Here is a 25,070-nt window from a genome sequence, read left to right as displayed (position 1 = left end):
GGCTTTGTGTTCGGCTTTACATGATCTGGCTCTGGCTTCAAATCAGGCCCATTCAAATTTTGGCAAAAGCTAAACCTGAGCCTGGCCCAAGAATAGATCCATTCTCTAATGAATTTCATTTCCTTGAAAATAAATAAATCAACGAATAAAACTTAATCCCATTGTGCAGCTTTAATGTCTTGTGTATAGGTGTGGTAGCATCTTGATTGGGATTCCTTAAATCTTGGGCTAACCTTACATTTGACGCCATCACTGCCACCAAGTGGAAATATCATTCCTCTAGTGCACTAGAAAAATGCCTCATTGATTGGGCTGGAAAAGGCAAGAGAAACATGAGTACGAAAAAAATTAGAGGCAGAGAACCAAAGAAACATAAGGCTGCATTTGGAAGGAGTGTAAATACAAAAATACACTGCAAAATCTCACACCTTCAGTTCAAGTGCATGCAATTGTGGACCGAATCTTACCTTTAATTTGTACTCTTCTTGTTTGGCAACTATTGGCGCAAAACAAGGGTGTTACTTTGTGATTGTTTGGAAATTTTATAAGGATGCAAATTAACATCTCATTTTTTTTACAAAAAATTACAGTTCCCTTCAAAAGTGCTGGTCTGTCCGAACACTTGTGTACACTCAAAAGTGCTGGTTACATCTCTCAAAAATCCAACATACTGTCGATGTTGAATTCGTTCAAAAGTGGGCCATGAGCCCATGACATCAGTGTGCAGTTGTCTTGCTGAAGTGCTGGTGTACAAACGTCACCAGCACTTTTGAAGCTGAAGCTGAAGTCATTGGGGTCCGATCCATGTGTACTGACACTGAGCCTCCAAAGCTGCCACAGTAACAAAGAAAATGTGGATTAAATAATGCAGTGACAAGGAAACCATTAGGCAAAGTGTCAGATATGGATTTACACAAACATTTAAGTATCTGACATAAAGACACTCTTGTATAAGAATATGGGTATCATGGATGAACAACATTTCTCTTACCTAATTGATATTTATTCATATGTGAATGCTTTCATCATCATAGAAATGATAAAAGGACATGATTTCAAAATGTTGATATGCTCATTAATGTATTTTTTGTGTTTTGAAGGGTTAAAATATCAAAAAACTTGTTCTTAAGAAAACCAGATAGGATATGAATCATATGATGTTGATATGCTTTTAATACACTTTTTTTTTTTTTGAGAAAAGGTAAAGTATAACTGTATTAAAGCAAAACAGATCCTTTGGACAATGAGAAGTTGTTAAAGAATGACCTCAAAGAAAAGACCATCCTCAAAAAAGTACTATTAAAAGTATCATCTTTAAACACAGTTTGAGTACACAACCGACTTCTAATAACCCCTATAGCCAAATTGATGACCTCGGCATTAGAGAAGCTTTGTGCTAAAAAACCCTATTGTTCCTTTGCTTGTATCATGTGTTTATATATTTAAATGTTGGTTTTGTAGCAAAACAAGGAGGTCCACTACTATCTGAAGCTCCCAATCATTAAAGCCCCTTCTAAAAGGAGTTCAACAAATGCAATTGTCAGTCAGCAAAAAAGAATCAGCTACCAAGACTTCCCTGTCTGTTGCTACATTATACAAGGTTGGAAACAACTCTATAAGAGTGTGATCCCTAATCCAAGGGTCTAACCAGAATCTGAGTCTTATACCATCTCCAATTTTGTAGCTGATGCACCTTCCGAAATGTGTGGAAACTTAACAGATTCATTTCCACACACCACAACCATAAGTCAATGGCAATAATCCAGCCTCCCAAAGGTTATCTGGTTCAATAGAGAATCTCTAAAGCCAACTTCCTAGTAAAGCAAAGTTGAAAGGCTTTATATGTCTTATTCCCAAATTACCTTTGGACTGAGACTTACAAATATGATCCCAATTCACAAGATGGTATTTGGGAGAGTTTTTCCAACCAATTTGAATTATGAAACTTAATCCTTTGCTAATTGTACAAACTGATGGCTATTAGTTTCCTACTTATAAACTATATTTGATGCTTAGTTGCATATTTTTGAATTGAAACTCCTTTTTTCTTTCAACTTTTTACTACTTTTGTTAGTTTAATGTGGGGAATACATTGATGTGGTACTCCATGATGCAATTGGTACTTGCTTCTGTTATCCTACCTTAAACCTAGTAACTTGGTACTTCAAAACTATGATGTTTGGTTGCATTTTTTTTCACTAGAATTTCTCTTTTCTTTTAGCCCTTTAGTTGGTTAATCTAGAGATCTTTTCTTAGATGGTGTGGTATTCTTAATGATGCAGTTGGTACTTACTGCAGTTATCCTAACTCAAACCTATGATCTTTTCATTTAGAAACAATGTATGGTGTTGAAATGCATATTTTTTAATTGGAAGCTGCCTTTTCTTTTAGCTCTTTAGTTTGATTTTTGTTGATAACTTGGTTTAATCTGGATTTATATTATCTGATATAAAAAGGAATTTTTCTATATTAATGTGGTACTGCAGCAATGTAGTTGATAATCATTGTGATTATCCTGCTTAGATTAATTGACTTTTTTAGATGGTTGTCTAAAAACTGTTTATAGTATCTAAATATGTCTTTTTCCCTCCTTAGTGATTTTGGTTTTGTATCACCAGATTTATTTGCAGGATCTTTCCTGTTCTAAACCAGAGTTTAAGCTGCCTAGCATGCCATGCTCGCCAATCATAGATCCAATCTCTCTCCAGATGGAAATATGCTTGTCTATGTAAAAGACAATGAGCTGCATGTTTTGAATTTGTTATACAGCGAACCCAAACAATTAACATATGGTGCCAAGGAAAATTTCCTGGTGAGCTTTATTTTTCTTGTCTATTTCTGCCCAATCTGGATCAAGGAATTTAGTAAGTCTGAGTTCCTTTCACATTTGTTTACTGCTGTTTCAAGTGATAAAATATGAGTCGTCCTTTTGATTTCCTAATATCATTTTACAATTTGTTGTCAGCAATACTTCATTTTACCTGTGGCCACATGGCATCTACTTGAATTGATTCACCTGTTCACCTTGTTAATGTGTCATCTGATTCAGAAAATCATGTTAAAGGTCAATTTTCTCTATCCAGTAAAAGGTAACAGAGCGAAATATTTGGAAGTTTTTTGGATAGGTAAATGCTGGTTTCATTTAAAAGAAAAGAGGTAATGAAGAATATGATATTCAGTTTTTGCTACATCACTACATATTCGAGCGAAATTGAGGACCTTTGCTTACCATCTCTACTATAAGAAGCAAACTAATAAGCAACCTGGTTAGTAGTCTCCTATAAAATGATGCCACCTCAATATAGTTTAGACAAAAAGTTCCAATAAAAGGGCTAATGCGGACTATAAGAAGCAAACTAATAAGCAACCTGTTGCTATTGAAATTGAATCCATTTCAGTTACAAGTATGGAAGTACCTTGATATTGGGGGTACTACCACCCTATTGTATGGCCTATAAGAGGATGCTCATCATGTTTTATTGGAAAACTATTGTATCCCAATCTATCTCTAGTCACTGAAAAATTGTAATTAAGAAACCACACTGACTAGAGGAGGTTTTGGCCATCCACAAAATTGAGTGGAGGTTGTGGGGTTATATGAAAGCTGAAGATTCTAATAATGGTTCAAGCTTTTTAGTTGTCTTCATATTTTTTATCTGAAATTCTGCCACTGTATCATGAATATCATGAAAGTAGATTAAAATATCTGTTCCGTTTACCAACCATTATTTTGGAAACACCTTTCATTAGTTTCCCACCAAATACAAATGCATCATGCTACAGAAAGCATGATTTAGTTTGTTGGTCTAAAATAAAGAATAGAGGATGTGCTTATGCTACTACATGGACACTGAACAATTCTATTTTTTTTTATTAGTGAAAATAAAATATTTGAAAATAATCAAGCCTTATATGGTGTGACTGTCCAAACCAAAGCCTCATATGTTGTGACTTCCCTGGTTTTGGGAGGTATGGATTAGATTGAACCTAACCTTTGAAATCAGATGGGTGGAAACGTTTCAGGTGGAAGTGCCTGAGGTAGATCTAATCCGATTGCATATATTCTGTCCCCTTTAGGCTTGAATATCATCAAACATTGGGATTCCAAAGGGTAGAGATTATATGATGGATGGGATTCCAAAGAAATGGGAGGGATTCTGTCCCCTTTAAACTGTTGTATAAAGGGGATTCCACCATCTGATTAAATGGGTGGAAGTGCCTAATGCATAAAGGGGACAGACTCAAGTTGTTTAGATTAATTTTAAATTAGACTTGATATCATCAAACGCCACAAAGAAATGGAATCCAATCGGTTTGCACAAACAACAATCTATGTTAAAACAAAAGATTATTAACTAATCAATGAATATATGCGATGAAAAATTAACTCGTTAACAGATCTAATCCGTAAGAAAACAATAAGTTGTATATTACCTATCACAATCACAGTTCGCAGAAGAGAGAGAGCCATTGGAAAGAAAGAGCCACTGGAGAGAAAAATGTCAGAGAGAAAGCTGTCGCCTGTCGGAGAGAGAGTTGCAGATCAGCATTAGAATGAGTGGACTACTGGAGAGGGTAAACTCAAATCGACGCAGATCAGCATCAGCGTCTATTCCTTGGCTATTGATGCAGATTTAGATACACAAACACTCGGATCGAATGTAGAAGTCGCCAACGACTTCAATAGGAAAATATCTAGAGCCTCGAACACTCAAACAGACGCTCAGATGAGGGTAAACTTGACTCGGAAGTCGCCATTACTCGACTGCATCGTGGTGGTGGTGGATGAGAGTAAACTCCTCGCCTATTTCCCTCGATGAAGGGCATAAAGTTTTACTTCGAAAAATACTAAGTTTTTCACCCCAAGATCGATGTAAATCCTGACATATTTGCAATTTTACATCGATCTTAAGGGTGTTTTTACGACGACTCCAAACGTATGCAATTATGAACCGGGATGCAATAATGCATTGAACCGGTATTTACACTCTTTCCAAACGCAGCCTAAAAGTCAAATATTTTCCTTTTCTTTTTTTTCACATTTTACTTAAACAAGGAAAAGAAACCAATGCTTTACCACTGAAATAATGAATACAAATTACAAAGCAGAAATTAACTGTACAGAGGAATGAGTGGGGTGTGAGATGCACAATAGGGACATGTTTTGAAATGATTACCAGCTCCCATTTTTAAGGGGTAGCTATGAAATAAAACAGAATAATCATTCCAAAACCAAAATAGGTCGGTAAACAATCCCACTGCTACCCATAAACCTATTGGCTCACTCGTCCCACGTGGCGTGGAAAACTGGTGATCTGGTCTTCAGCCAATGTACCATTTCCTTGTCCAGTGGAGACTTATTAAGAACTGCATCTAGCATAGGACTTCCAAAAACTCGTGGGGTGCTCTTAAAAGACCATATGCGGTCTTTCGGCCATGGTCTCTGAGGCTGTTTCTCCTGTTATAGAAAACAAGTCCAATAAGCAATGTATACTTGAATGAAACATCAACAAATTTAACAAGGTTGAATAAGAGAGAAAATTGAGCTTAAGGCCACATAGGGATCACCACATCCCAAGCCTTCAAACAATTTGGATTAACTGATCTCTAACATTTGTTACACTAACATTCTACCAGGGAGATAGTAGATAGGGGCCATGGGACCTGTAGAATACCCTAGAAGCTACGACCCCCAAGATACCCATATTCTAAAAGCTTTACAGGATCAAGACCAGCCAATTAATAGGTCCAAAGAAATTCTGTATGGCGAAAACCAGTATGCTGAGATTTTTAAGCTAGCATATGTATAATTTGTATACCATTTTTGGAGCTCTCATGATATCTTTCCACTCCCCCCATATTGCAAATTTCAGCCAACACCTTGCTGTGTTAAGGAAAGGTAATGTTTGGAAGTTCCTAAAAAGGCATGTCTCTACTTAGGTGCAAACAAAGGGAAGATGCCAAGAGTCCACAACTTCAGCTTTCCACGGCGGGAGGTTATTGGACTGAGATTGTGATGTGGAACACAGATGGATCCACTCAGGTCTACTGCACCAGCTGGCATGTGGGCCCAGAAAATATCTGATCATGCTATAGGTTATTCAAACCAGACCGGTTGACATCTCTGGGTCGGAATGTGCTGTACATGCACACCTCAAAACAATCATTGCAGAGGGAAGAGGAAAAAGACAAACTAACAACAAGGGATAAGTTTGACATGCACTTACCATTCTTGCAACCATAAATTTGAGGGTTCTACGGCCATAGACACGTTGACGTGATGGGTTCTGAACCTTGGCATAGAAGGATGCAATATCAGGTAACAACAAACAACCTCTTCTTGCTCTTCCAAGGCTGCAATCTGGCTCAGCATTGGTTTGGTTATGCCAATAAATCAACTGCCCCAAACAATAGTTTTCACCATATGTCTTGCAATACTCCTGGAAGCCTGACCCCAACTTATCAGTATATTTGGGGCCCAAGTCAAGAGGACTAATGTATACAGGTGGAGAAGTTACAGTTGTGTATGCCTGCATTAAGGAAATTCCCTTGGTCAAGGTAGAAGAAAACCATATCCACATTCATCAAATTAAATATAGATATAACTTGTGAGAACTTTGCCATGTAATTTTGACTCACCCGAACTCTAAAAAAACATTTTGTATAGGCATAAATATGGATCAAGTCAGCAGCTGCATCATGCCGACACTTGTATGTACATGGAAGATTCCGAACCTCATCCCTCAGCCTTGTAAATAAAAAAGGGGGATGTGAGTGAAAATATAAGTTGTCACAGGTATCACCAAAATATGTGCAACAATAAGAAACAAGAGATCACACTGCTCACCATAATAAAGATCTCCGAATTTCTCCCTGAAGATCTTCAGATCCAGATGGATCGTGGTCCCGAATCTTTGCCTTGAAATCATTTAGTAGTCCCTCTTCCATGTGAGGAGCAATGCACTGCAGTAATTCTTCAACAAGTGATCCCTCCCCTTTCCAGAGAACCGAAACTACAGCTTCAGGCCTAAGCTTTTCTAGTGGAGGTGGAGCTTTCTTTGGGTCACCAAATACACATTTCATTACATACCTCACCTGTTAAAATGAATAACTATTAGAAGAAAGCCAAATTGATCCCAGGTGCAAATCAGAATAATTTTATCAGTACTATCTGGATAACCTCTAAGAAAAACAGGGGAGAGAGAGAGAGAGGGGGGGAGAGGGAGGGAAAATAATTCCTTTTAAGAAAAAGAATGGCAAGCACCTTGTCAAGAGTAAGTGCCAAATTCTGAAGCCTTTGGTTATAAACACCCTCAGCCTGCCTCACAAAAGAATAGACAAGATGCAATATAATCATATACCGGACCAAAAGCATATAGCAATCATAAGCTGGTAATGCACCTCCCCCCAAAAGAAATTGCACATCACACAATCCACATTTTCAGGTATATACATTATATGTTCTGGCAGTAACCAATGCTCACCTGAATCTCAGCTTCACTTTTCTCGACATCTTCACAAATATCTAAGAAAATTTTCCTTTTCTCTTCCAAATTATGCCTTAGAATCTCCTCAGGAAGCTTTGTTTTTTCAAGCTTTATAAACCTCACCTTCGTTCGAATTTGTATGGACATTTCAGAAACTAAACTTAAGACATCAATTCTAAGAGAGAGATTAGAAGGCAGCAAAAATACATACCAGACGAGCTGAATATGCAATGAGCCAATCAGGTAACCCAGCAAGTAAGCAGGTTCCTAAACCAGCTCTTCCCAACTCAATATAATCATCATCAGATACAGAATTTAACTCACAAGCTTCTAGCATCAAACGGTGTCGGTCTAGCATCCCATGGCACTCCTTAAGTACCTGATTCACATCAAACTCTAGTAAGAAAAAGCAATGTAACATGATGAGTAAGTAGGGTGCTGGCCAGAAATGCTCAATTAATTGAGGCCACACAAAATAAAAGGTAGAAAAAGGAGTGTCATATTATGAATGGCTTTGGTGAACTGATCAAGCAAGCCTTCCAGAGCCAACCAGACTCCCCCACCCCATTCCTAAAAAATAAAATGAAAGGGAAGAAAATAAAAATCAACAGAGACCAAGACCAAAATAAGAAGGGGGGATACTGCTAAGATTGAATTTCTGTAATATGATTCTAAATGAAAGCAAACCAATCAAGTAAGATCTTTTACTCTGTACCTTTTGAAAAGCCCCTTCACCGGTAAGATTTAGATAGCTTCCCCTGCATACTTGGCTGCCACACAAACAAACTGATGCTTCATACTCCTCCTTGCTCTGAAGCAAAAACAAGTGATATACAATTAGGAAACACGTCTCTCAAAACACAATAGAGAATCACAGGCAAAAGATATGCACCTCTGTTACAGAGTTATAATCAAATGTGATTTCCTCGCCATATGCAATAGGCCTTAGAGCATAAATCCCAATCTGGTACTGACCATTCACAGCAGTAACCCTGTTGCATGAAGTGAATAAATAAGTATTGAATTTACAAATCTATACTATATTAAAAGTGTGAATGCAATGTGAAACGTTTTTTGGAATAAAATTACCCTCTACTTCTTTGTTTGAGAAAGGGTATAAAAGCCATTTTATTTCAGCTTTAATGGCTACTAAAATGCCCATAATTGTGCATTTAGTCCATCTCTAATGGTAAGGTTGAAAATTAACTTCAATTATTACTTTCCACCTCATTTAATCCCCTCTCATTAAGTCTTATACTTAAATTATTAACTCCCATTTTCTCTTATTAAATTACATCTGTGTCAATACCTTTAATAATATAAACTCATATTTTAAAACTGACTCAAAAACAAAACCATTTTTAATCCAAGTGGTGGCTAAGCAATTCAGCCATCCGAATCAAATTGATCAACCTACGAAGTCATAGTTAGATAATAAAATTTTTAAAATAGCAATAAATATAGAAACTTACAAAAAATGTAGAAAAATTAGACACATTTATGATATTTTTATTAATCAATTAAAAGAATAAGTGTAATAAACAAGATTTATTTTTATTGGTAATGAAAATGAAATACATAATTTAGAAAGAACCAAAAATGAAATTGTTTTACTATTTGGAAAAGATCAATAGTTCAAAATTTGGGTCAAACATGTTAACCTTTAATGTCATAAATAAATAATAAAAGTTAATAAAATATAAAAATACAAAAATGAAAAAAATACATAAATTTTGCAAAAAAAAAAAAACATTTAGGCACATGTATAATATCATATATTTATCACATTAAACAAAAAGTAAGTGTGACATATTAGAATTATTTTTACACACAAAAATACAAAACATAAGTTATAGAAAAAATTGAACATGTCTATAATTCTATATTTACACTACTATTAAAAATATGAATAAAATTGTGGAACTTTCTTTTGACTAAAATACTCATTTTTGAATTTAGTCCCCATTTGATTATGAGGTTTAAATTGTAAATTGAACTACTACTTTTCACCCCATTCAATTCCCTCTAGTTAAATTTTACAATTTTTTACAAATGAACAAAAAAAAAGATATACCAAAAAGATTAAATATTACGAAAAAGAAGAATCTAGCCAAGCAAGTAGGCCTATCAATAATACTTGAAAATTCACAATTCGATCCGATTATCAGATATTTGGATGAGGTGTTTATGTAATCAGATTTGAATTTTCAATCTGCATCCGTTTAATAATAAAAAACAAAAAAATATATATAAAACAAAAAAGAAAAAATACATGAAGTTAATAGAAAATTTTGGATACATTATTACTATCATTATCATCATCTAGAATTACCATGTGCAAAGCATGTGCACACTTACCAGTGATAACAAAATATCACAATATCAATGAACCAGGATGACTTTAAAGCAAAAACATTAAGTGATCAATTGTGATAACATGCAACAGATATTCTGGCAGATGCTTACAACTCAATGATCATGGGTAGTAAAACACCTAGGGCACTACATACTTCATTTACATGTGGTATAAAACAGAAAGGGAATTTATTCAAACCAAGATATAAGATTGGATAAGTAAATAAATGATAACAAGTTATTTTCATTTTTTTATCAATAATGAATTTCATTTTTTACATTCTCTAAAACTTATTTGTGCCACATTCATGTATAACAGGCCAGCAATTTCATTTTCCCACAGCATAAATAGGTCATTTTGAAGATAAGGAAACATTCAAGGAAAACATTCTGCACAAGGCATTAATATTCTGTTCATTTTATATGTAAACAGACCTATGTTATCCAGACATGGCAATGACACAGCTGCACGAGGTGTGGATACAGTGTGTACAACTGTACAAAAATTGTAACTATCCAACACAATATGGCATTCTTTGTACAGATATCCAGATATCATAAAGAGATTCAAAGTGCAAATTGTCCAGGCATCGGGTTGCTAAATCTCTCCAATTGAGAGGGGTTAGAGGCTCAGACCATAAAGTTAACAGTTCTGTATTTTTTTTTTTTTTGATCGAAAGTAACTAAGAAATAAGAATCTATTAAAATAGGTACATGAGACAAGGCAGAAACAAGAGTTACAGGCATAATTCTGTTACTAAACAAAATTTCCCTATGAGCACCAGATTTAGTTAGTTTCCATCATAAATTCCTTGTTCCTATATTTTTCAACCATCACAATAGTTAAAAAAGAGTTTAACATTCTTAATGCACTTCCTTGATTATTCCAGTGCAATGGGCACATATTAACATGCTCCCCCTTCACTTGTTTCAACATGGACATCAAGATGTTTTCGAGGACAGATCACATTATAGAAGAGAGAATGAACTAAAACAAAAATTACTTTGCTTCACAATTAGGTCGGCATGAGTGACAAATCCGGCTTGCATAGTTTGCCTTGTGCATGGCATCAACGACGACTAAATCATACCCGTCACGATCACCCTATAAGACAACCAGATGACTTTATTAGCAATGCATTGAAAAGAGGAAAAATATACAAGCAGATGTACACAACTAAAGAAAGGGGAGGGACCTTTGGCCTCTCAAGATAAATGTTATAAAACTCTGGAGCTGGATCTTTATTGTTTTTTTGCAAGGATCTAACCCCATCTTGCTTCTCGAACCATTTCCAAGCTGGATAAACCTAAAGACATTAAAAACAAAAGGCAACAGAAGTTTCAGGTCAATTTTTTATAGGAAATCGTAACTTTCATTAGATTAACTTAATAGTCATCCGGCATCCTCTTAGAATAGGGTACCAGAACCCCCCAAAAAAAGTTCAGAATTATAATTCAGCCCAAAACAACTCAGCTTTATTTATCCCTTGTCTGCCTAAACTTAATATGATGATAATGGTAAAAAAGAAACCATGACATGGCTATATAGCATTATCCTGATGGCCCCAAATCCCCACAAGTAGGAATTGGGTGAAAGTGGTAAGAAATTATTTAAGTGCCCAAAATATCTTGTCCACCTTATATTGTTGGTCTGAAACTCTCTAATGCAGTTGGCCTGTCTTTGGTAAAAGTTTGAAGGATGAGTAGTTTTGGGATGGATGGTTCTGTGGAGGCGAAAAGGTGGAGGAAATCCTTGAATGTGGAGACTAAAGACTTTATCTTCAAAGAACTAAGAATCAAAGGGTGTTACAGCCTGAAGATAAGGGAGGTGAAAAATGCTACAGTTCTGGTGGAAGGCTTAGAGATAATAGAATGGTTGAACAAAAAAAAGGATTTTGTGCGCGAAGCAGCAATAAAAGGAAAACGGATATTCTGGAAGGAAAATAACACAAAATCAGGAAGAAGATATGTGGTCGAAAGTAAACAGAATGCTAAATGTGCATTCATATCTCTTTCAGAGTTCTTTGAAAAAGGAAGGAAACAAATGGTCTGTTTCCCTGCTGGGAAAAACAGTCAAGGATGGCAAGAAGTGACTGAGATCTTGACTGGCTTCCTAGCTCAAAGGAACTCAGGAACGAAGGAGATGGTGGAAGCTGCAGAATAAGGGTCTTTCTGGGGGGAAGACATCAGTGATGGAGGGGGAGACTCCTAACCAGGATTTTCTATCCATGGCTAACAGTAAGAGTAATCCAATACTGAACACACATTTCAGCAAAAACTGCTGGAACAATACGTTAGTGGTTGAAGAAAAGAATCTGATTATAGATTGGAGGAGGGTTGCAGATATGTTGATTAGTAAGTTGAGACTAAGGAAAAAATTCATATTAACTCCTTTCGAAGGCAGTGTGATCCTCTTGAAAACATGTTGGATGTTGAAGCTCTAAGCATTCAAGAGGACAAGGAGATCTTCACTGTGTACAGATGGTCTTCCTCTTCCAATTCGAAAACTTTTGCCATTGAAGATGGAGTGATAGTCAGGGTAATTGGGTTGCCGTTCCATCTATGGAAACATGAAGTAGCAGCCTCCATTGCTTTGATGTGTGGAGCTCGTCTGGTGGGGGAATTCTGGGGAGATTTGATGTCTGCTGCTTTGATGTTAGATGGGGTCAAACCAGAGGATATACCTAGGAATATCACTCTCCAGGTTGAAGGATTGTCATTACAGGTGTGATTAGTTTCCTCCATTGAAGCTTCTCTATGGTCAGAGGCTAGAAAGGAAGAAGATGAATGGGTGGAAGAACAGGCCCTACATGGCTGGCTAGGATTGGAGAATCCGAAGATAGAAAGTTGCACTAAAATAGGCAAGCAAAACTTCAGCTACTTAAATGATATGGGCAGTAAGGAAGGTCAAATATGTGGGACTCAAGGCAAGGACTCGACAGTAAAAAGATCTTTTGCTCAGGTGCTACTTTCTGGCGCCAAAAATTCAAATGAGATAGACCAGTTAGCTTTAAAAAGAAAAACCAGACTGGCCAAGGAAACTGAACCGGCTCTTCAGAAAGTTGAACCGTTGGGTCAAGTCGAAGGGGGTGGCCCCTTAAAAAATCATGTGACTGAGCAATTAAGTAGGGCTGGACCTATTATTTCAATTGAGCCCTCTCAGTCTCTTATTGGGCCGAAGGAAGCTGGCCCATGTTTTAAGTTCTCACATGCCTCTTTAAGAAGGCACTTGACTGAGGAGGGATCAATGTTAGACAAAACTAATCGCCTAGAATCGTCCCCATCGTGCTCTTCCTTGGCTAAGAAGAAGTCAAACCAGTTATCAAGGTGTTACAGTGGGTTCCCTCAAAGACTTTGTCACAACCCTCCAAAGACCGGCAAAATCCGAGATCAGTCCGACAAAGTGACCTTGAAAACTGTGAAGCAGATCTGTCATCATGAGAGCGTCTCAGACTCAGATGCAGATGATATTATCAGTATAGGAAGCATAAATCTGCAAGTTTCAAAGGATTTTTTGTTCCCAGAGGAGGAAATATGTGCTTCGGAAGGACATGGAAAAGGGGAGGAGCGGAATAAAGTGGAAAACAAGACTGAAAAGTTAAAGACTCCAATTAATGCGCCACACAAGGATGAGGGGAACTTGGCAGCAGCTAACATCTCTCCTTGCAAACAAATCCTTTCCAGAAAACAGACAGGTAAAGAGATTCAGTTTGGAGGGGCAGGATTCAACTCTGAAGGTTTACAAGAAAACACTCGGAAAGGAAAATGCACCAAAGTTTTCTATGGTTGTAGAGATTGAAAAGGATTTGATTGAACCAAGTTTACCCCAACAACCAAATCAGACAGAGGGAATGAGCTCTGGCCAGAATTCTATTACCGATATCCCAACACAACTTGTAGACCATTTCTCTCCTTCTAGGCCAGGTATGTTTGTCCATTCAGGTTTTGTTACTAATCTAGGTTTGTGCCTGAAACAGGTGCCTCGGCATCACAGCTGGAGAGAACAGCCGGAGGTGAGGGAGTAGAAATTGAAAGGGTGATGTTTGAAACAGAGGAAGAAGTTCCATTGTTAGAAAAAAGACAGGAGGAGGAAGTGGAGAGAATTTGGGAGCAAATCTGTGTTTTGCTGGAAGAATATAAAAAGACAGAAGATCTGTTAGAGGTAACACCAAAATAACCAGAACCCCTAGGGAGCAATTGTTGTGAGAAGAAAGGAAGAGGAAAACCTGTGATGTTAAGAAAGGAAACAATTAACAAAAGCAAAAACAAGAAGAAAAAGAAAAAGGAAAGGTCTGAAGTGGAAAGACTAATTTCAGACATAGAAGGGGACCTAGAGTTTAGTGGAAGAGGGAAGAGGAGGAAGGCTCCAAAGTGAAGGAAGGAGGGTGGTGTGAAGGGTCTCATTCTACAACCGAGTTGATGAAGATCATTAGCTGGAATGTGAGGGATCTAGGTAGGCGGAAAAGGAGGGTGATATAGGATTTGTTGAAGAAGGAAAGGCCTGACATTGTATTGATACAGGAAGCCAAACTAGTAGTTCTAAATAGAAGTTGGGTTAGAAGTGTGTGGAAAGCAATAGGTGTGAATTGGTGCTCAACTCCATCTTGGGGAGCTTGAGCTTCTGGGGAGATAATTACTCTCTGGAGGGAGGATGTGGTAGAACCTTTAGAGGAGCTGATAGGTAACTTTTCTGTATCCTTAAAGTTCAGGATGGTGGAGGATGCTTCATGTGGGTGTAAACCAATGTGTATGGTATGGGTCGAATATTTACAAAGAGTGAATGAACTATGGGAAGAGCTCTATGGAATTCAAGGATTATGGGAAAGCCCTTGGTGCTTGGGTGGAGACTTCAATGTAATAAGGTTTCTAAATGAGTCAAACAATCCCCAACAATCTATCACAACTAGCATGAGGAGGTTTAATGAATTTCAACAGTTGTAATCTGAAGGAGATTCCTATGCTACAGGCCAACTTCACTTGGTCCAATTTTCAGAAGAATCCATCTTGTTCAAAACTAGATAGATTCCTTTTCAATGAAAGTTGGGAAGCACACTGGAGGGGTTTGGTGGCTAAATCTCTGCCTAGAGTTACCTAGATCACTGTCCTATAGAGCTAGGCCAAGAGACTCTTGGACTTGGACCTAAACCCTTTAGGTTCGAGAACATGTGGTTGACACACCCTAACTTTGTATATAAAGTTGAGTGGTGGAGAGAAGAGATTAGGGGAGTGAAGTGGAAAGGGATTAGCTTCCACAAGAAATTAAAAAGTCTGAGATCCAAAATAAAAAATTGGAATAGGGAGGTGATGAGGGCGGATTTGGCCCTCCAATGACATTGTGACACATGGCATCTCAGAACACTAGGTGACACCAGGAACCACTTATGCAACAACTTAGCCAAGATGATGGTGTCCTGAACCGGCGACCAGGCACAAGCGCCGAACTGGCAACCAGCCTTTATGCCGAACTAGCGACCTAACTAGTAGGATAACAGCTCAGCCTAACACGCCAAATCCGCAATGGATAGAGCTCGGATAACCAGACCACCTCGGGACAGGACCACCTCGGGACAAGTCCACCTCGAGGCAAGTCCACCTCGGACAAGTCTACCTCGGGATGAGTATACCTCGGTGCAAGGTTACATCAGGACCACCTCGGTCCCAAGGCACTTCGGCATTCATATCAGGTCGGATCTAAAGAGCACGAGCTCAAGCAATGTTGACTGACCACCGCATGGCAACCCCGGAGATCTCGCCACCGTACTCCGCGTCTTACGGGATTGTACCTTGTAACGGCTAAATATCATCTCCCCATTCCCCGATTCAGGCGGAAATGGTCAGCCTTACCGGTTGGTAGCGTTATCCCCACCTAACACGGAAATGGATCCTGTCGTAGCAAGATTTCCGAAACTACTCCACCGAACCCGCAAGGACTCCAGTATATAAAGGCTTCACCCCCCAGGGGTGAAAAGGGTGAAGGAGAAGAGGGAAAAAGAGGCGTAATCTCTACTCTCTAGCTCTCTCACAATCTCGCAACCAAGTGCTAACTTAAGCATCGGAGCGACCCCGTCGGGTAAACACCCCCAGGTTCTCTGGTTCATCTCTTGCAGGTTCATCGAGCCCGTTATTGCTGCTAGCCAGATCATCTCCCGCAGGGAGCAGCCAGATTGTGCCACATCATTTGGCACCGTCTGTGGGATACGCTACAACGCTACAACGTGCAGCCAAAGTTCTCCACTTCGGCCTGAGTCATCGGCCACTTGGAAGCAAACCGAATGACGAGGTACTTAGCACAAAAAATTGGCCATCACCAAAAATTGATACATCAGGAGGAGCTAAAAGCTAGATTGTCAGCCCAAATTGAGGATTTAGATTCAAAGGAGCATCAAAGGACCATGAGTGCACAAGAAAGAGAATTGAGATGGAAGCTGAATAAAGATTTGGAAGAGGTCCTATTGAGGGAGGAGATATCTTGGAGGAAAAAATCTAAGGATAAATGGATCAAAGAAAGGGATGGGAATAGCAAGTTCTTTCGAGCTATGGCTAATGGGAGAAGGAGAAAAAATTGTGGCCAAGCTTGAGGTCGAAGGAGTGGTAATCGAGTCCCAAGGGGATATAGCCAACTACTTTGCAACTCACTTCATATCCATTTTGAGTAGGCCCATGGAGAGACGGCTGAGAGTGGAAGATCTGGATTGGCCAAGCCTATCTGTCGTTGAGGCGAGTTGGCTAGAAAGAAACTTTGAAGACGAGGAGATAAGATAAGTTGTTTTCTCTATGGACATGTCAAAGGCTCTTGGACCAGATGGTTTTACTATGGCTTTCTATCAAGAGTGTCGGGACACTATCAAAGAAGATTTGCTTGAGGTTTTTAAGGACTTTGAAAACAACCATGTGATTAGTCGTGGAGTTAATGCCACCCCGATTAGCTTGGTGACTAGCATCTATAAGATTGTGGCATAAGTGCTTTCTTTAAGGATTAAAAATGTCTTTCCCTCTCTCATTACTCAAGCCCAAGGAGCCTTTGTTCAAGATAGGAAGATTATAGACCAGATCCTTATAGCAAATGAATGTGTGGAGGAAATGAGGAGATCAGGCAATCAAGGCTTCACTTGTAAGTTGGACATTAAGAAGGCCTATGACTCAGTGGACTGGAATTTTCTATTAGAAGTGTTAAGAAAATGTGGATTTGGTGATAGATGGTGCAGGTGGGTGAGTGGATGCATAACCTCTTGTCATTTTTCAGTTCTAGTTCAAGGATTTTTTCCCAGCATGTAGCAAGCTCGGGCAAGGAGACCCCCTTTCACCCTTCTTGTTCACACTTGTGGTAGACATGTTTAGTAGAATGATTTCTAAAGCAGATAGGGAAGGGCTTATAAGTGGGTGGAGAATAGGTAGGAATATTGTCTCGATGACTCATCTTCAGTATACTTCAAACCTGACAATTAACTTTGACAAAAGTTGTGTGGTTGGAATCAATTTGGAAGCTTGGGAGACAGAGGTTGTAGCAAGTTATCTAGAGTGTTCTATGTCTGATTAGCCTTTAACCTACTTGAGTCTTCTGTTAGGAGCTAACCCGAAAGAAAGTCGATTTTGGTATCCAATTGTGGAAAAGTTCGAAAAGATATTGGCTTCTTGGAAGAAAAGTTACATTTCATTAGGGGGTAGAGTGACCTTGATTAGGGCGACTCTTGCCAGTCTTCCGGTTTTATTCTCTCAGTGTTTAGGATACCTTCAAGAGAAGCTAAGAAACTAGAAAAGGTGATGAGGGACTTCTTGTGGGAAGCAGGGGAAGAAAAGAAGGATTATCTGATTAGGTGGGAGATAGTCAGCAGAAGTAAGGAAGAAGGGGGATTAGAATTAGGTAACCTAGTTCTTAAGAATGAAGCTCTTAAGAATGATTAGGTGGGCTGCCTGTAACTCTTATTTTCTGGTTTAATAAAATCTTACTCATTTATCAAAAAAAAAATTAATAATGGGCATGGCAATGAACAGAACAGAATGGCTAAACAGGATTCATATAGCCAACCCCATATAGTGGTACAAGGCTTAGATGATGCTGATGATGTCTAAAATATTAAGTATTCAGATAAAAAGTTCTATAAGTCTTTTTTTGTTCTTCACCCTTCATTTTTACAAACATTATGAAATGCTGGGGAGTTTTAATTTGATCTTTAATAAAGATGTGTGTTGTTAATTATCAAAAATAAAATAAAATAATGGAGAGAGATGAAGAGCTGGGACAGTTACTTAAAACAAAGGCAATGGGTAAATAATAAAATGGATATTACTCTTATTTTTACATATAATTGGAACTGTCATTATCTTGTTTCTACAAAGAGGAACCTAAGACATACCAATGCATTTTGTGCCAGACTAGAGTAGCAGAAAATGAAAAAACATGCACTATAGTACAAAGAAGCAGATAGCAATACCTCACCCAGAAACTCTACAACAAAATCATCTTCAACAAAACCTTCCTCTTTGTTGCAAACAACTCCAAGCCCCTGATCACCATATCACAATACACAATCAGAAAAATCAAGGTTATAAAAGGCAAAACCAAGGCATTACCAAAAGTCAAGGATGCAGTATTCTATTAAAAAAACAATGGAAAGAAGGTGATGATTATAGTAGACCACAAAGAAGAATAATAGTTAATATACCTTTCTGTATGCAACATAATTGTCTTCTGGTCGACTTTCTATGGCTTTCAAGATTCCTTGACACATTTTTGAAATGTGTGTATCACCTCCTTGTTGAGCATTGATCCTTACCTCTTCAAGAACATCCTTCAAAGGATACACCATAGGTGTATTTCCAATGCCAGTAAAGAACCTAACTTGTTTATTAAGAGTATGCAAGAGCACATCTTCAATAAATAAATGCTTCTCCTGGAGTGGCCAATCCAATTCTTCTGGCATGGAATCAAGGAGAAGATTGTGAGTATAAGGATCTATGCCATAGACTTCCTGTTCCAGAACCTCAGTACCAAGCTGTTTTCTAGGTTTGTAGTCCTTTACTTCAGGTATTTCCATATCTGATTCTTCTGTTCCTTTCTTTTGTGCACTAAGTTTCTCAGCATAATCTTCAGGTAAAGAAACCTGCATCTTCCGTTTCACTTCCTCCTCATCGGCTACAATAGCATATTGATCAATGACTTCATACTTCCGAGTAACAGGAGGAACAAGGCTTGCTTTCGTCATGCGAGCACCCCATTCACGATCTTCACTCATTGAGTCAAAGGTTTCATCAGCTGGAAAGTATCCATATCCTCTTAAATCTCCAGTTGCACCCTCTGATTGGAAATCCAAGTCACTGTATGCATCAGAAGCAGTACTCTCATCATCACTTATAGCACCATCAGAAGACCGGTCAGGCTCATCAGAAGTCTCATTTTCAGAATCTAGAGATCGCCTATTCAATTTGAATAACTGCCCTTTAATTTCACGATCAGTTGCAAAATATCCATTATCTGTACCACCAATGACATAGGATAAGCTGCTATTCCTATTCATGTATTTCCTATCGTTCACAATTTTGTTCTGTTTCTTTTTATACTTGGAGGTTGCTGAGCAAAATCCTGAAGTTGACCCATCCTTCAGTGTCCTCATGATTTCATCTCTTCCACGGGATGACTTGGAATAATCTTCCAAACTGGTGATGAGTTGGATAAATAGCATAATAATGCGATTCATGTCTCCAGCATCTCCTCGAGCCTTTGCTCTGCATTAACACATTATATGAAATTACTGGATAATAACCGCAGCATAACATAGTAAATAAAAGTCATGAACAACAGAATAAATGGTAGTATAGTCTGAGAATAGTTTATAGGCAATAGAAAAAAAAAAAGCATGCCATGAATCCTATTCAACTTAGGGAGAAGAGATGATAGGCAAGGACCTTAGGTGCATGTAGACTATCCTATCAGCTTAGGGAGGAGAAAAGTTTAGCATCAAGATAGCCCCTCATTCCATTTTCTTTCCAGGTCAGCCAATTTTTTGGCTCATAGCTAAGCAAATGGGTAACAAGAAATGAGCTCTGTTTGGGATACTGATTGGCCCCCAATTATCCTTACATATGCTAGGAGAGGGAAAGGGCAGCATAAGATAGGTCAGCAGTCGGTTAATGAGGGAAATGTTTAGATATTGGTGTGCTTATTGTAGCTATGCCAGCTGGGCGTTTCTAGAGGGAGTTAGTTATGATGTCAGGAGGGAATAAGAAGGTAGTTTCGGGATAGGGAGGGACACTCTGTGTGTGAGGAATATTTTGAGTGTTTGGGAGAGTCGGCGGTCTCTCGAAGAACCAACCAACTGTTATTACTTTCCATTGAATGAATACAAGTTTCTTTTGTGTCTGAGAATTGTGTGTGAGATCTCCAGGACATACCAGTGGTATCAGAGCCCGTCTTTCCTCAGCCATGGTGACAGTTAAGGAGGTGGCATCGCAAGTGGAGGGATTTGAAGATCGCTTGTCTTCTCTGCATTCTGATTTTCGTTTGGAGATGGATGGCTTATGTAATGATTTTCAGCGTCTCGATCCAGATAAGGTACCAGTTGGCCTTTCGAAGATCTCGTCTCTAGAGAGCTCTGTACAATCTCTGGAAGAAGGCATTCAGGATCTGGTGAAACGTTTTGATATGTGGCTTCATCAACGTGATCTTCCTCAGGTATCTTCTGCTCCTTTATCTACTATTGACGTTTCTCCTCCACTTCTCGCATCAAGTCGTGTTGCTGACAAAGGGAAGAGTACGGCATTTCCGACGTCTTCTTCGATGCCGGTGTCGGAACATGCTTCTGATTCACTTCCTTGGAAGTTGGAGTTGCCTATTTTTGAGGGGAGAATCCAGACAGGTGGCTTTTTCGTGCTAAGCGCTATTTTGAGATTAATGGATTGCTTCCGACGGAGCGTCTGCGAGCTGCCATTGTCTGTTTAGAGGGCAATGCGTTGGCTTGGTATTATTAGGAAGATGATCGGCGACCTTTTCGTGGCTGGGAAGAATTCAAAGAGCTCCTCGTTGAATGTTTTCGATCGACTCAAGAAGGTAATTTACAGGAGCAGCTCTTCTCGTTACATCAATCTTCTACTATTAAAGAATATCACCGCCAATTCGAGGTTCTCTCTGCTCCCTTACGTGGCCTGCCGGAATCAGTTCTTGAAGCGGCGTTTGTTAATGGGTTGCATCTAGATATCCAGGCCAAGCTTCGACAGATGGAACCCGTTGGGTTGATCAAGAAAATGGTTGCGGCCCAAAAGATTGAGGATAAGAATTAGGCCCTTTGGGCTTATCAATCGGGTTTATTTCCTCGTTGGCCCACAACATCCCCCTCTGGAGCTCATTTTAATTCACGTGTTTCTCATGTGACTACTTCGGCTGTCACTCGACCTACACATGATGCGATTCCTTCTTCTTCATCGGTCCCTATTATTAAGTCCTCGCCACCTGCTTTCAAAAAAATGACCGATAAAGAGATGCAACAGAAGCGTTTGAAGGGTCTCTGTTTCCGTTGCGACGAGAAATACAGTCCTGGTCATCATTGTGCTCAGAAATTACTTCAGGTTTTATGGGTTCAGGATGATGTGGAGGAAATTGCTTCTGATGTGTCTAATTTGGACAGCACTTCGGCTGACACTGAAATTGCTCTGGCTCTAGATTCGGTCGTGCTTTGTGTTTCATCTCTTGTGGGCTTTGTGCTACTAATTCCCTTAAGGTGCGTGGACGCATTTTGTCGCGTGAGGTAGTCGTATTGATAGACTCAGGTGCATCCCACAATTTTATCTCTGAAGCTTTAATTGAGGAGTTGAAATTGCCCCGTACTCCTACACACGAGTTTGGAGTTCAGATGGGTAATGGCAATGAGGTGAGAACTTCTGGAGTCTAATGTCAGGTTTGCCTCAACTTACCTGAATTGGATGTCATTGCAGATTTCTTCCCTTTGAAATTGAGCTCTACGGATGTCATTCTTGGTTTTCATTGGTTAACATCTCTCGGTGATTCAGTGATGAATTGAGGTAACATGTCTATGAAGCTCAATTTGGGAGGTATTCGTGTGAAACTGCAGGGCGACCCTTCTCTCTATTCTTCTCAGGTGTCTTTGCACGCTATGATGCGTAACTTGCAACATGAGGGACAAGGGGTTTTGTTGGAACTGAGACAATTGCAGGTGGTGGATTCTTCTTTGAACTCTGCTTTGTCTACACCCCTCTCTGCCAATTTCTTCTTTACTGGATGAGTTCAAAGATGTTTTTGATATGCCTATGGGTTTACCCCCTACTTGGGCTATGGAGCATGCTATTGTCTTGCGTGAAGGCACTTCCCCTATCTCTGTTCGTCCTTATAGATACCCTCAGTTCCAGAAAGATGAAATTGAACGCCTTGTCTCCAAGATGCTGGTTGTGGGTATTATTCAGCCAAGTACAAGCCCTTACTCGAGCCCGGTCCTTTTAGTCAAGAAAAAGGACGGAAGCTAGCGTTTCTGTGTGGATTACCGAGCCCCTAACCGTGCCACGGTTCTGGATAAGTTTCCCATTTCGGTTATCGAAGAACTTCTCGATGAGCTTCATAGTGCTTCTATTTTCAGCAAAATTGATCTTAAATCGGGCTACCATCAGATTCGTGTCCGCAGTGAGGATATTCCCAAGACCGCATTTCACACACACGAGGGACATTATGAGTTCCTTGTCATGCCCTTCGGTCTTACTAATGCGCCATCGACTTTTCAGTCGTTAATGAATATTGTTTTCCATGATTTCCTCAGTCGCTTTGTTTTGGTGTTTTTTGATGATATTTAGGTCTTTTCTGTGTTGCGCGCCCACTGCCTTTTTGCTAATTCAAAGAAATGTATCTTTGCTCAGCCTAGCATTGAATACCTGGGTCATATTATCAGTGCGACTGGTGTTTCTGCCAATCCTTCTAAAATCCAGGCCATGGTTGATTGGCCCCAACCATCTTCACTTAAAGCTCTTCGCGGTTTCCGGGACTTACAGGCTATTATCGCCATTTTGTGTGTAAATACTAAAATAGCATGGCCATTGACACAGCAGCTTAAAAAGGATGTCTTCTCATGGAATGCGGAAGCTGAGAATGCTTTTCAGGAGTTGAAACAGGCTATGACGACAGTACCTATGTTGGCCCTTCCGGATTTTTCCCAGCCCTTCTTGATCGAGACAGATGCATCCGGTATGGGTCTCGGTGCGGTACTAATGCCGAATAATCGCCCTATAGCTTTTTGCAGCCACAAGCTTTGTCCGTCTGCACAGTCTAAATCTGTTTACGAGCGTGAGTTAATGGCCATTGTCTTTGCCATTAAAAAGTGGTGCCCCTATCTTCTTGGTAGGCGCTTTACTGTACGTGCCGACCAACGTAGTCTTAAGTATCTATTGGAGCAACGGGTTGTCAAAGGTGAGCATCAGAAGTGGCTCCTTAAGCTTATGAATTATGATTTTGAGATTCAGTACAAACCTGGTACTGAAAATGCCGTGGCTGACGCTCTTTCCAAAGTTCCTGCTGAAATGCACTTAAATTCTCTTACAGTCCCTATTTTTCTTGATTTTGATGACCTTAAGGAGCAAGTTGATGCTGATTCTTTTCTGGCCAACATTAAAAATGTTTTACAATAGGATCCTGCTGCCTATCCTGCCTACTCTTTAGTTGGGGATCACCTTTGTTATCATGGCAAATTGGTTAGTTGATGCTGATTCTTTTCTGGCCAACATTAAAAATGTTTTACAACAGGATCCCGCTGCCTATCCTGCCTACTCTTTAGTTGGGGATCACCTTTGTTATCATGGCAAATTGGTTCTGTCTGCTTCTTCTCCATTTATTCCCCTCTTACTTAAAGAGTTTCATTCTGGTGTTGTGGGGGCTCACGCTGGTATCCGCCGGACATATCAGCGTATAGCATCTGAATTTTATTGATGGGGGATAAAACGTTCTGTTCAGGAGTTTGTGCAGGCTTGTGATGTGTCAACGCAGTAAATATGAAGCCATGTCTCCTACTAGCCTTTTGCAACCTTTACCCATTCCTGATCAGATCTGGGAGGATATTGCTATGGACTTTATTGAGGCTCTTCCTAAGTCTAAAGGATTTGATACAATTATGGTGGTGGTCGATCGTTTCGCCAAGTACGCCCATTTCATCCCTCTCAGTCATCCTTTCTCAACTCTCACGGTTGTTCAGGCTTTCTTACACAACATAGTTTGTTTACATGGCATTCCCTGATCAATTGTGTCTGATTGTGATAAAAGTCTTTATGAGTTTCTTTTGGTGCGTGCTGTTCATTTTGCAAGGTTCAAAATTGCGTCGTAGTTCAGCTTACCATCCTCAGACGAATGGTCAATCGGGAGGTGGTTAGTCGCTGTTTAGAGACTTATTTGTGCTGTTTTGCGGCTGATTCTCCCTCTCGCTGGTCTTCTTGGTTATCTTGGGTGGAATATAGCTATAATACCTCCTTTCACACTGTTGCTGGTATGACACCTTTTAAGGTGGTTTATGGGCGCAATCCTCCTCCATTAATCCGCTATGAGCTTGGTTCTACAGCTAATGCTGATGTTGAAGCTGCTCTCCTTCAACATGACGCTGTACTTACTGAGTTGCGTGCTCATCTACATCGTGCACACCAAAAAATGAATCTCGGCTGATGCGAGCTGATGTAATGTGAATTTTGATGTCGGGGATTTGGTGTATGTGAGAGTGCAACCTTATCACCAGCAGTCCTTAACTCGTCAAGTCAATGAAAAGCTTGCCCCTCGTTTTTATGGACCATTTTCTATTGTGGAAAGAATTGGTGTTGTCGCTTATAAACTTCAACTTCCTCTAGAGGCATGGGTTCACCCAGTTTTTCATGTCTCGCAACTCGGAAAGGCAATTGGTAACCATATCTCTTCTCCTGTGATTCCTTCCACTTTGCCTGTTGATATGGAAATGCTTGTGGAACCAGTTGCCGTGCGGGGTGTGTGTCCATCCACTATGCCTGGAGTTATTGGTTTGGAAGTGCTTATTCATTGGTAGGACCTGCCTGATTTGGAAGACTCTTGGGAGCCTTTTGACTTGCTTCGAGACCAATTTCCTCATTTTAACCTTGAGGACAAGGTTAGACTTTGGGCGGCGGGTAATGAAAGGCCCCTAATTATCCTTACATATGCTAGGAGAGGGAAAGGGTAGCGTAAGCCAGGTCAGCAGTCGGTTAAGGAGGGAAATGTTTAGATATTGGTGTGCTTATTGTAGT

General features: G+C 39.5%; 1 protein-coding gene and 1 long non-coding RNA gene across 3 annotated transcripts in view; both read right to left on the bottom strand.

Moving 5' to 3' along the window:
* Nucleotides 1–518: 518 nt before the first annotated feature.
* Nucleotides 519–4,954, bottom strand: LOC148878057 (uncharacterized). The gene is made up of 2 exons (XR_016100349.1): nt 4,435–4,954; nt 519–831 (listed from the first exon to the last, which is right to left on the bottom strand). It is a non-coding gene; the product is annotated as an uncharacterized LOC148878057 (long non-coding RNA).
* A 51-nt stretch (nt 4,955–5,005) lies between these two features.
* Nucleotides 5,006–25,070, bottom strand: part of LOC148878056 (histone-lysine N-methyltransferase ATXR3-like) — a 34,213-nt gene continuing 14,148 nt past the window's right edge. Inside the window, exons 8-20 of one of the 2 annotated variants that reach the window (XR_016100340.1) lie at nt 18,506–19,565; nt 18,275–18,346; nt 11,039–11,149; nt 10,847–10,947; nt 8,380–8,479; nt 8,203–8,298; nt 7,699–8,057; nt 7,485–7,610; nt 7,265–7,318; nt 6,848–7,095; nt 6,640–6,748; nt 6,228–6,530; nt 5,006–5,458 (exon numbers count right to left, since the gene is read on the bottom strand). Coding sequence is in view for 1 of the 2 variants with exons in the window: in XM_088948319.1 (XP_088804445.1) it covers nt 5,282–5,458; nt 6,228–6,530; nt 6,640–6,748; nt 6,848–7,095; nt 7,265–7,318; nt 7,485–7,610; nt 7,699–7,866; nt 8,203–8,298; nt 8,380–8,479; nt 10,847–10,947; nt 11,039–11,149; nt 18,275–18,346; nt 18,506–19,565 (2,725 nt within the window). In the remaining variant the exon portion in view is untranslated. The remainder of the gene's footprint in view (nt 5,459–6,227; nt 6,531–6,639; nt 6,749–6,847; nt 7,096–7,264; nt 7,319–7,484; nt 7,611–7,698; nt 8,058–8,202; nt 8,299–8,379; nt 8,480–10,846; nt 10,948–11,038; nt 11,150–18,274; nt 18,347–18,505; nt 19,566–25,070) is intronic. The other variant, XM_088948319.1, reaches the window with a different exon arrangement.

The sequence above is a fragment of the Nelumbo lutea genome, chromosome 1 (genome assembly GCF_056320005.1).
Source record: "Nelumbo lutea isolate HS-2025 chromosome 1, American lotus-T2T, whole genome shotgun sequence".
Classification (NCBI taxonomy): Eukaryota; Viridiplantae; Streptophyta; class Magnoliopsida; order Proteales; family Nelumbonaceae; genus Nelumbo; species Nelumbo lutea.
The sequence above is the reverse complement of the archived record's forward strand: the minus strand, read 5'-3'. Positions and strand labels throughout refer to the sequence as shown.